Source organism: Numida meleagris, chromosome 1 (genome assembly GCF_002078875.1).
Source record: "Numida meleagris isolate 19003 breed g44 Domestic line chromosome 1, NumMel1.0, whole genome shotgun sequence".
NCBI lineage: Eukaryota > Metazoa > Chordata > Aves > Galliformes > Numididae > Numida > Numida meleagris.
In genome coordinates this window covers 15,395,073-15,407,442 of record NC_034409.1, presented here as the reverse complement: position 1 = coordinate 15,407,442, position 12,370 = coordinate 15,395,073, and the positions used below count along the sequence as shown (strand labels likewise).

The 12,370-nt window shown below is 35.5% G+C and overlaps 1 protein-coding gene across 4 annotated transcripts in view; it reads right to left on the bottom strand.

Moving 5' to 3' along the window:
• The window catches only part of CPNE8 (copine 8), a 94,920-nt gene that overhangs the window by 27,008 nt on the left and 55,542 nt on the right, over positions 1–12,370 (bottom strand). For all 4 annotated transcript variants that reach the window (XM_021384639.1, XM_021384642.1, XM_021384640.1 and 1 more), the window contains exons 10-12: positions 10,913–10,954; positions 4,625–4,700; positions 1,125–1,178 (exon numbers count right to left, since the gene is read on the bottom strand). In XM_021384639.1, the coding sequence (XP_021240314.1) occupies positions 1,125–1,178; positions 4,625–4,700; positions 10,913–10,954 (172 nt within the window). The remainder of the gene's footprint in view (positions 1–1,124; positions 1,179–4,624; positions 4,701–10,912; positions 10,955–12,370) is intronic.

The window sequence follows — 12,370 nt, the reverse complement described above, 5'->3', positions numbered from 1 at the left end:
ATAAGGAAATTATAAAAGCAGTGATAAGAAACACTAGCAAAGAAGAAAAGAGGAAAGAAAATTACTAACATCGAACCATTTATTGTAAATTTCCTGCTAATCTGAGACAAAAAATAAAAAACCCACAGTTGATTCTGTCTGCCCAAATATGAGTAAAAAATGTTCTTTCAAATGCAGACAGATAGCCTGAAGGAACTTTATTCTAACACTTTAATTAGCAAAAAAATAAAAAAGTAAAAAAATCTAATGAATTAATCAGATCTTGCAGGGTAAATTTTCATGGACAAACTACTTTTTACGTTTTAAAACAGAGGTACAAAATAAGTGATAGTTTTCCTATTGAAGAACAGACTTACATAAGAATGTGGGAACAACAAATCACTTCTTCAAAGCTAGATAGTTAAGAGTGAAAGTAGTCCTCCTGACTTCATTGGAACTTTTCATGAGCAAAAAAACCCCATGCTGGATGTGTTTTCAAAAGAACATATCTAAAATCTGTTTTGATTTTCCAGTATAAAATTCTTCAACATTTGCCTTATTTTCTCATGGCTGTTCTGAGTATCATGGGTGCCAGAACACGGAAGATGAGAAAATGTTGAAGGGAATTATTTGCGTTGCTAGCAAATGGTTCAAAACATAATATGAATAAAAGGACATTAAACTCTCATCCCATATTAGACTTAACAGGAATTTCAAGAGAGATTTACAAAAACCTGCTGGTAATAAAAATTTATGACTCTTTCTGCTTTGGCATGCTAGGTATGACTTAGTAGCTTTTGATGATTATGCTAGGTTGAATTTAAACATAAAACTGACTTCTGAAAACGCAAAAATATTTCAGACAAAATTTAATAGTGTCCAAACAAATAATTTCAAGAATCTGCCCCCAGCTTTGGTATAACTCGTTTTTAAAATCATTGGCAACTAAACAGCATACTTGAAAACAACTTATATCAACTTAAAAAAACCCAAACACATCTGAAAATAAATATTGTAGTACAGTAAATAGTTTATTGTTGTAGCTTTCACAGATGGTTCTATTCTAACTCTGTTATATGACAAGTCCACTACTCTGTATTTCAAGAGAAATGCATTCAGTAATATTATAAATTATATGTACTTACTGTTCCAGAGTTAATATACTTTTTCTTTTTTCCTTTTTTCTTTGGATTTATTACCTAGAAATGTAGACACAAGTGTTAAAACACAATCATTTCTGATTAAACACAGAGATAATTGTTAAGACATTTCCAATGCAGAAAGCAGGATCTGTAGAATCTAAATTTATTCAGTGTGCTTTTTATGCACCTCCAGGCTGGGATATACACAGATTTAAAAACCAGCCATTTATTTTCAAAATACCTGCTAGGATAGGCAGTGCTGTTACTCATATTCAACAAATAAGGGACTGAAACAAGAGAGGTGAGAGTGTTCATTACATCTGAGTGCACAGTGACTTTGAATTTTCACAAAATTCCGCATTCTTCTGTACTCCTGATTCTAACGTTCCAGTGTACTGGGTTATAACTTCTTTGTCTTACAGTGCACCTCTTCAATTAATCTGCTTCCATCTTCTTAGTATTATCTGTGAAAAATGGGAATCGTTCTACTCCTAGTTTTTCTGTTTGGTGCAATGACAGGCACGGCAATTGCAAGGCAAGAAAGGCCTAGATCATACAGTTTCAAAACTAGCTTATTTCATGAAATCTGGCACAGACCATCACCTGACTGGCAAACACAGTGCACTCCCAGTACACAACAATCTTCACGGTGTTGGACTACAAAGTATTATATCATTCTCTCAAATGTCTTGAACCCATATTCATACAATCTCCCACTGCAGACACTAAAAAAAACTGTTTCCCTTCTCAATACCTGAAGGTAAGTCTCAGTCAGTTTCACTAAATGCACACTAAAAACACTCCTATTCGTAATTTCACATGGATTTGGAAGCAAAACATTAGCTGATCAACCTAATTAACAACATATCTCCTACATAACTAAAAAAACTCAAATTCTTGTAGCTTACTGCCAAGTTCTGCTGTAAACTATTCACACATGTTTCATGAATGACAAGGAATGAACGTATTCCCAACTGAAATCGCAGTCACTTAACTGCTATAAAATATTGCAACAATTATTCCTGAAAATGGGAAAAATTGCAAAATGTCTTCCTAAAATTCACCCTCATCCAAAATGAAATCATATTCAAGACTACATTCCTTGCACAACACAAAACAGCTGTGAAATGCAAAGCAGAAAGAGATAACTATCATTGGAGATCTTCCCAAACAGCCTAAATAAGTGGGACTCTCTCTCTTCGGTTTGCCACACTGCTATCTGGTGAGTATTCTTCAAACCTTTCACCGTGTAACACAAAGGTGCCCCCCGACACCCTCAAAAACCCTAAATAACCCATCCCCCTCCTAGTAACAGTGGCTTGACAGGTGAGCTGTGAATTAAATCTGTATATATATGCAATCCAATAATGCTTGTTGAACCAGAATCTTAGCTGGAAGGTGACTCTTACTGACAATTGCCCAGAGCAGGAAGATGAAGGTAACAGACTGTCTGCCTGCCCCATGGTTCTTCACTCACAACTCTCCAATGGTCAGGCCTGAGTTAATGACTATGGGCAAGAAATATGCTGTTAAGTGCCTAAAAGAAGATTCATGAGAATCTTCTGCTTCACGTATCTTGACAACCGGCATCTTAGGAATTGCTAGGAAATGCACTAGTGCTTGGACTGAAATGTCATGAGAAACAAGGCACCTACTTGGGATCAAAGATGAATTAAATCACAGCTTCTCTCACCCACAATTCCAGGTACTATAAAAATAATTATGTAGGTTTTGTTCAAATTTCAGGTAATTTTTTTGTATCACAACACTTTTTAACATCTGACAGTTTTTACTCCTGCAATAACCAAGGAAGCTACTTGAACTCTTACGTGTTAAAAAAAAAAAAGTCTATTGAAGAGAGCTTGTAATAACAACATTTCTAATTCAAAAACACTCAAACAAAAATTTCTCTATCTGCCTTGGGGCAGTCTAGCTGTAACACAATTAAAAAAGGATTTGTTCAGTCTCTTTTGTTCTGACGTTGCACAGACTGATCATGCGGAAGCAGTAGGAAAGTACAGAGGACTGTCATACGGGGAGGGAAACACTGGCTGTTCAGGAAATGTATGCTATTGCTAGGAGTAAGATATTGATAGTGTATTTAAGAAACTGCAAAATCACTGTAAGATGTTATGACAGAATATTCCTGGTAGGGTAGGATTCATGTCAGTGATACAACAAGAGAGGACAGTTTCACTGCACACAGTACTCTGAGTTGTGACACTATCTGTAGAAAGCTGCTGTAAATTACAGTAACTCTATAGGGTGATTCTGGATCTAAATAAGAAAAACATGGCTTTAAGTAATCTTTGTCCTATTTTGCACAGCAGTACCTTTGCTCTTCTTCAAAATAAAAGTGCAGCACATATTTGGAGCACCCTCATTCCCTACCTCGCATTAGTGCTTGCACAAACCATCATGTCAGCATTTTAAGGAATATGGTACATTACAAAATACTGAAGTTTAATGGCAGTAGACCAAGACCAAAGGATAGCTTAAAGAATAACAAAGATCTGCATACCGCACAGAAAAACAAAAACAAAAACCCAATAATAAACACCCAGCCTATAGCTGCATAGGTTTGCCTTCTCATTATTAGCAGAACTATCATTCCATAGGGAAGAAATAACACGTTTTAATTCTGAGAGACATAGGATGCAAACTTCATGATGCTGGAACTCATGGAGTAAATGGAGAAGCTAACCTAAATCTTTCAAGAAGTGTGCCCACAGTCTGGAAAGTCTCAAGTATTTACGCTGAGGGACAGAAGCAGTCTTGAAATTAAGAAGTCTATCAGTATGCTATACATGCTGTTGCATTTTCACACATGTAGGCATACGTCTAGCCATTTCTGTGAAAACTTTTCAGCATCCTCCATTTCACATATGCTCATAGACAAAGTGGATGGATTGTGCCCAATACTTTCTGTAAGTTGAAGTGCTGAATCTGAAGTTTTTCCTCTGTAGGCCTTTTGTAGATCGACTTTCAGAGATTTGCAAAGAGCAAATTTAACACTGTTCTTTGGGTCCTTCATGATGCCATGTCATGCAAGCACACTCAGCATTTTTCTGATGCTCCTTTGTCCCCAGTATATACCCACCATGGGACAACAAACAAAGCACAGACTGTACCCTGCCTAAACAGTTTTCTTGTGTTGTACGAATGCTTATATAGATAAATGAAAGACAGTAGAAATAAGAATAAAATTGACCAAGGAACACAACAAAACAACAGTTAAACCCAGCCATCTGAGTCTGAAGTTCTTGCCCTATTAGAGCCCAGTGCATATATACATGCACGTATACCTACTAACTATTAAATCCATTTATGAAGATTTCAGATTTTTCAGATTTTCTGCTCTTCTTCATAAAAGGAGAAATGTGAAATAATTCCAAAGCTTTAATTTTGACAAGCACTGTGCAGATTTAACCAGTTTACCACGAATACTGGAAGTTTTCTCACTTATTTTCTGAAAGTGAGCAAATAAGTCTCAGAGCACCTACCTCATACACGTTGAACTGAGATTGCCCTCTTGATAACTCTCTGTAACTTGTTGTGAATTCTCCAATGAAATCGTGACTATATAAAAAAGTCAAATACACAGTATTTACTACTTTAAACATCTAGTACAAACATTTATAAAAAAAAGAGAAGCATACCCAGTATGAGCTAACACCCAAGAAAGCAGCAATGGCAAAACATGAATTTGCTTAAAAATTTGTATTTTCACTTTGTTGTGTCTTTAGCAATAAAAATGAAGTTTTGATTTATCAGGTTAAATCTTTCTGATAGCTTTTGCGTAGCTTAGCCACACAATGAGGACTAGCTTGTAAATTCAGCTTACATGCGAGGCAGATCACTGAAGAATCTAAGAAAACAGAATGGGCTATCAAATATTATTACCCCTTTCTCACTAGATCTCCACTGGTATCTTGCTCAAACACTAAAGCAGTGGTTACAAGCTTTTCATTTCTGAATACTATTTCTGCTCTAACAATAAATTCCACATTTCCATGCTCTATCACTCACATTTTGAAAACTGCTTTGTCAGCTCATAGCCAGGGGAGAGCACACTGCAACGTAACCACTGTGGGCAGGCTGGCCAGAGGGAAAGCACTGGATGATGCCCCACTGTGAATGGCTCCTGGGATCAGGGAGCAGGATCACAGAAACCACACGGCTGCCAGATGGGAGTGAATGGAACATCTGCAACGGGCAGCAAGCACACACCTGACTGCCTAACAGCCTGCTACACAACTTCCAGGAGCTGTGAGACCTTCTGCGCCCATCTCTGCCCTTCCCAGCTGAACTTCTCTCACTGCTGCTCCAACTCCCATTTCCTCCTGATCCTCTCTCCCTCTGTTTTCACAGCTGTTCCCAAGCAAAGCAATGGCCTCCTCCACACTCTGCTTTCACAACCAGTGAGCTATGAAACTAATTTATAATGATTTTTTAAAATCTTTCCTCCAATGGTAAATGAGAATAGAATGTCAAAGTTTTATGATTTTGTTGCTTGTAAAAATTGTTTTTAAGAAATACAGCACATTTCTAATTAAGCTATAAATATTGAAAGCAAATTTAAATACTCCTGAGTACTGCAAAAAAAAAGGAAAAACAGAAACAATCCATAGCAACATGAAATTTCTTACTTTATTAATAACAAAACAATGAAACAAACACAAAATTAAACTCTATCTGAAACCAGCAGGAATTTGAAAATATCTGTAAACCATGCAATTAAACGGTTCAGCTATCATGGCAATGCCAAAGAAACCAATAAAGCATCCTGCAGAAAGCTTGAGAAATCCTATACAGTGAAGATATTACTGACTACTCAGATTCAGAGTCATGAAACAATCACCTTCCACTCCTGAGACTGGAAAATTGCTTCTGAGACTGACAAAGACTTTTCTTAAGAAACACATTTTAAAGATATTGTCTCCTTCTTCTAAATGCTCCCTGGATTGTGACAACTATTTTACCAGGGGAATAGAAGAGGCAGCATATAAGCAATAGAACTTAAGAGCTACAGAGATGTTGCACATAAAATATATTTAATTTTGAGTCACCACAGCACTGGAAAAAATGCACCTTGGTAAAAGATGAAACTTTCCTTTTTATAGCAATTTTTAATAACAACCTTTAACTTTCTAGTCATCTTGTATTTTTTTAAAAGCAGAAAATCAAGCAACTTCTCAATGACTATATATGAATATGCTGTAGCAGAGGATAAGCAATTTCAGACGGGCTTCTTGTCTGGGAAAAATACTGTGAAATCTGTACTGCTTAAGAGTAACTACTTCCTTAATTCTAAGAGACACTGGAATGCTTCCTTTTTGTTGTGGCAATATACACACACTGTTAAGAACTGAGCTAGAAAGATTTAATTCCTCTAGCTAATCTTACTAAGATGGTGTGGACATAAATAATCAGTCTCTGAGCTCTCTATGCTTCAAAGACCATCAGCCTTGACTTGAACAGTCACTACTGAGATAGACGTATGCCCTTCAATAGATTGGCTCTGAAAGATGAATGCCTGCTGGACATTTGCGTTTGCTGGAAGTATAACTCATTTAGAAAAATACAACATTGATCCCTCCCAACATTCATGATTGCACATCACCCTATAGATTTCCTTATTAGTGTCCAAATTGAGAACCAGAAGTTGTTGTCTTTGATAGACCTTTGGCTTCCAAACACCAAACATTCCTAGACTCAGGCACTTCTGTCCATGAACTGCATATCAGAACTCTGAATCAGGGACTCTCAGTACGTCAAACAATCACTTGAATCCCAACTCACTAAAACTGCCACTTCTGGTGCTGTGCTTTGAAGTGCTGAAAATCACTTTCAGAACTGTCATTAGCTTTGGGTTTTTTTTTAATAATCTAAAGGAAAAAAACAATGGAGAAAATGTCAGTCATCCCCAGAAATATGTCAGCGAGAAAGATGAGAAGTCCAACAATCCAAAAATCAGCTAAGCAGCTGGAGAAAGATGTCAGAGATGGAGGACAAGAAGTAAGAGGAAAGCAGCCGGGATCTGAGATTTACAGTCTCTCTTGCAGTGTTTAGGTTCTCACACAAATTTTTGTCTCTTGCAGTGTTCAGATTCTCCAATGGCTGTTATGGTGCCCTCCAGGTTAGCATGGTACTATTTCTAGTTTTAAAATTCAAGAAAAAAACCCAACATTTTATTCTGTATAACAGACTGTAAAAGCCAAGGTTGTGAAATGGCTTTTGCACCACGTCTGCAAGGTAACAATTTCTCTGAAGTCAGTGAAAAAGCCTTCAGAAAGAAATAAAAACACCTGAGTATTGCTGATATCCTTCATTTGCGTTCACACTGCCTGTAAATCAGACGAAGCAGGTATGCCCACTAAATTCTTATTACATTTCATTGAAGAGCAATCTGCCTCATCGGTGATTGCATCTCAAATCCCAGTTTTCTTACTCAAACTTTGCATACATATAATTGAGCTGCTCCGATGCAAGAGTTTATGAAAACATATATTTCTTGATAAAATAATGATACTTCAAATAATGCACTGCTAAGATGCTACACTGCTTAACCAGAATTTGTGAACGGTTCAGTTTCTCCCTCTCAGATGATTTCCTCAAGATCAAATGAAAGAAAATAAAAGAATTCTCTACAGATTTTTTTTAACTATTAGTTGCATTCTACATGCACTAGATTACTTTAATACTCAAATTTTTATGTCATGGATATGTAACAGTGCCACGTATCCTGATACAGACTCTTCCAAATGTTTTCAGAAATAAATGACATTAGAACTCAGCACTGCACCTAGTACCAAGCCAACATTTCTGTTGGGGATATTTGAAATATATAAAAAGAATCCAGTGTAGTTAACTGTCCACATAAAACTTTTTGCATTGCTTGATTAAAACCATGGAAAAACTAACTATTTAAGTTAGAAATGTCAGCTAAAATACACAAAAAGAAGCAAATCTTTTAAATGATAGGTTAATGTTAAGATGGTCCAGTCAAGAAACTGTAGTCAAGAAGTTCTAAGTGAAGAATAGTCAAGAATTGAAGAGTCAAGAAATTATAAGCGATGTTAGAAAATAAATGAGAGCTAAGAATATATAATTACTTCTAACGTAATTAATGAACATCACAGCACCAAGTTCAACTCTGGAGCCATTTCCCAAAGCACGATTGTGGAAAAAAAACAGGAAAAAAAAACCCTCTAGCTCAAGACTGTTGAACAAAAGAACACTAAATCATAAATCAAGTGTATGCACAGTAATGTTGTTTTACCGATTGCAGAACAACCTGCAATATTCAATACAACTTGCTTTGCTATCTAGCAGTCTCTCTGATGATCTTTCAAAGGTTGTTCTTCCCAAGACTGCACATCTCCGGAGCGCAAACAGGCAGTCCAGTGAGATAATCAGCTACTGTATCAACTGACAATTAACAGAGTCCATCAGAAATGGAAATTAATGTAATCTGTTTAACAGTGGCGCTGTACAAAACCTTGATAGACTAATTAAGCCATCCTGAATAAGATTCACTTCAGATCCATTTGGCTAACTCCAAGTTAAATTAATAATGAATGCTCTTGTTATGATCACTAGTAAGTCATAAGCATCACCAAACGACAATTTACTCCTGTTGAGACAGATTCAATCAGAATGCAGAATACCATTTTCCCCCGTTTGATACTGAAATAGCTTAAATGATTAGCTCAATCTAGCAGCTTGATTTTTAAATTGTCTGAAGTTACATGAGATGAGTGCTGTCTCATCTTTGAGGAATTTAATGTGTAAAAAGTCAGTGCTTTGTATGCTTCTAAATTCAAAAAGGGTGGAAAGCAAAAGACAAAAAATCATACAGTTAGCGTAAGAAGGAATATATGTAAATAATATTCTTCACTTTTATTTTTTCGTTAGATACTGTTTTAACAGGTATTCAGAATGAGATGTAAGCAAAAGCCAACAATCTTTCAAATTGTCTGGGACAGTAGAGGCTAATGATTACCTGAATTCCACAGCATGTTGACGATTTCACTCAAAATTGCACCTATACAATTATTTGTCAGATTTCTTCCTTTTCTTTTAATCATATCTCAGATTCAGATTTTGAAGGGGTTTAAAATCAGAACACGGGGTTTAACGAAGATTAATAAAATAGGATCTTTCACAGACTGACTCAGGTTCAACATATTCACTCATCCCCCAGTCTGCACATACGTCCAGGGTTGCCCCGTCACAGGTGCAGAATCTGGCACTTGTTAAACTCATGCTCTTGATGACTGCTACCCTGCATTCTGGCTCAGCATCCCTTCAGTCCTAGCCGTCACCCAACCCTGGAGGATCTGCTGGCCACTTCTTCACCCTGACCTGTGGGCTGTGTCTGCTCCCACATCTTTATTTCTTATTAACTTGGAAATATTGTCTAATTTTTCATTTTCAGATTATTTTCACAAAATATTGTAGCTTATCTAAAGATCTAAGTATATCACATTTTTAGATTTTAGATCTAAGTGTAAACTAGAGGATGTTAATATAATTAAAGCTTGACAGTGATGCAGGAACTTTTTTTCTAATAATTTTAATCCTCACATTTTTAATTGCTTATCCTATAAGCAATTAATATGTTTTTTGTCCCTCCAGGAAGTATCTAATCAAGAAGGATGAATTTGTTCTACTGAGTGATAATTGCAGAGCATAAAAATGCAGTAAGAATGCTTATAAATCAACAGACTTCATGATGGAATCAAAAATACAAAAGTATAATTTGAGAAAGCTGAAACTGGTTTTGGCTCTTGTCAGCAAAGAAATGAATGACAGCACAGGTTAAATTTCCCTATTACTAATGAAAGATCTATTTGGCCACAGAAGAACTGGAAACAAACTGCTTTAGTAATATTAGAGACATTATTATATAATAAATAATATACTCTTAATTATCCAAATGTAACTGCATATTCATAATTTAAAAATATAAATTAACAAGAAATAATTAAGACAGATCAACTGAGAAATAGAAATCAACATATTCTTATATCACATGCAAGTGCTAGTACCACGATTTATAAATATACTTTCTATACAAGGTATGAAGACACAAGCTCAAGTATTTTTTAAAGAAGAGTTATCAATTCAGTCTGACCAAAAATTGAATCTTACACAATTTGTACAAATTTCAAAGGCTGATTTCTTTAGAAAAAGAGGGTAAGATAAGTCAGTAAGGTTGAACAATTACATATTGCCCACTTTGAAATTAGCTACAGAAAATCCACATATATTTATTCCACCATCCTCCTTTTGATGATGGAGTTATTTAAAACCCTCATCTTCCAGTTCCAGAAATTACAAGAACATTTTGATGAGGGAAAGCACGGAAATGAACATTCAATCGCAATGTGAAATTATTATAACTAATAGGTAGTTTCTACACTGCAATATCAAGGCAACCATGCCTTATCAATTGCAGGCTTGGGTATTTTATCACACTTAAAAGCAGTAGTTCATGAAGGAATGCCTTAAGCAAAAAAAGGAGATTATAAAATGGATTATCCCTCCATTCATATGTTTACAGTAACTATTAGCACCAATGAGATTCACAAAACATTCCATCTTATTTGTTCCAGGTATGAACACCATGTTCAAAACAGGCTGATGTATCAGCATTTATCTCAACTGCAAATCACAACAGAACTGTAACACAGCAACTAGTTTTTCTAGTACCTATAGTTGAGTTCTGCCTACTGTATATTTATACATTTCAAAATAAATAGAAAACAATAGAAATTATGTCTTACCTTCCATCTCTATCCCAATCATACACCTCTACTTTAATTGTCCTAAAAAATTTTAAAGAGAGAAAAACACTATTAAAATTCACGTTCAAATGTACTAGGATTGCAGTCAATACTTATATTTAAGAGCATTTGGATACCTCAACTGTGCCAAAGCTAGAAGACCAGATTTTCCAATCATTTCTTATTGTGAAGAAAACAGTAAGTCACTCAGGTTACTCAATACAAATTCATAAACGAATAGTAAAATATAGTGAAATCTAAGGGAACAAATATTTCTTGGGGTTTTTGCTGTTTGTTTTTCTAACTGATTCTTTAAACCTTAAAGTGCTATCAACCTTTTTCAGAAGGTTACCAAAATAAGACTTATTTTGACAGTTTATTGGTATGTGCTATTACATGGAAAAGGGATATCTACTGTGAAATAGTAACATCTTTCAGGGAAAAAAAAAATAATGTGCCCATATTTGAGAAGAGAAAGGTCTTCTCTTAAGAAGAAGAGAATTTGAGAAGGTCATTATGAAACACAAATTCTTTGACAGCATAGAGTAGATTAAAAACAACACTCAATACAAAGTAAAACAAACTTCTAAAATTCTAGTCCATACATTTTGGTTCTTAAATGATAGCAACAACACCAGAACAAAAGAAAACTTTAGTCTGGTAGATGGCATTGATCTCTGTTAAACATTCTGCAGTAGTGATAAACGAAAACTGCGTGATCCACTCAAGATTTGGTGAAGGTCCTATCTGTGGCTACCAACAAAAGAAATCTGTGCTGCTTTTACCGCCATAAGCTCCCTCTTACCCCACAATAGGGGAAGATGTTGCTTGGATATCTGACCAAAGAGAAAAGTGCAGCATCATTTTTTTGAGTTCCCATAAAGAAAACAGACTAGCTTTTTTGCTCTTTCATCAGATCATGTTAGATAACCACCAGGTTATGCAATCTAACCATGACTCTGGCTTCCTAGGATGAAATGGGAAAATAATTCATGAGGGTATGGGTGGGTACGTGGACAGAGTTCACTCAGAAGCATTAAATGCCGTGAAATTACTCTACCTAAAACTAGAATGAATGTTTACTGTGACATATATTCTTACCAATTACATTACTTTCAGCTTTCAACACCTATCACAGAACCTCGAGTACCATAATCTGATCTGTGAAACTATTATTACGTGAAAGATACCAAGTTGATAGTAGGAAACTAATCCTCACCTTTAGAAAGAAAAGTTTTCATATTTAAAAAAAGCAAACAACAATAAAGAAACTTTGGATGCTTCTTCTGGACCATCAGCCAGTACTAATTTGAATTTATATTCAAATATGAATTTGAAGCTAAAGTATATTTCCTGATGTCAAACATGATTATTATAGGGAGGACTGTAAAGTTCCATAGAGCCATTTATTCATAAGGCATTCACACAGCATGTTAAGAAATGGAAAGAATTGAAAAC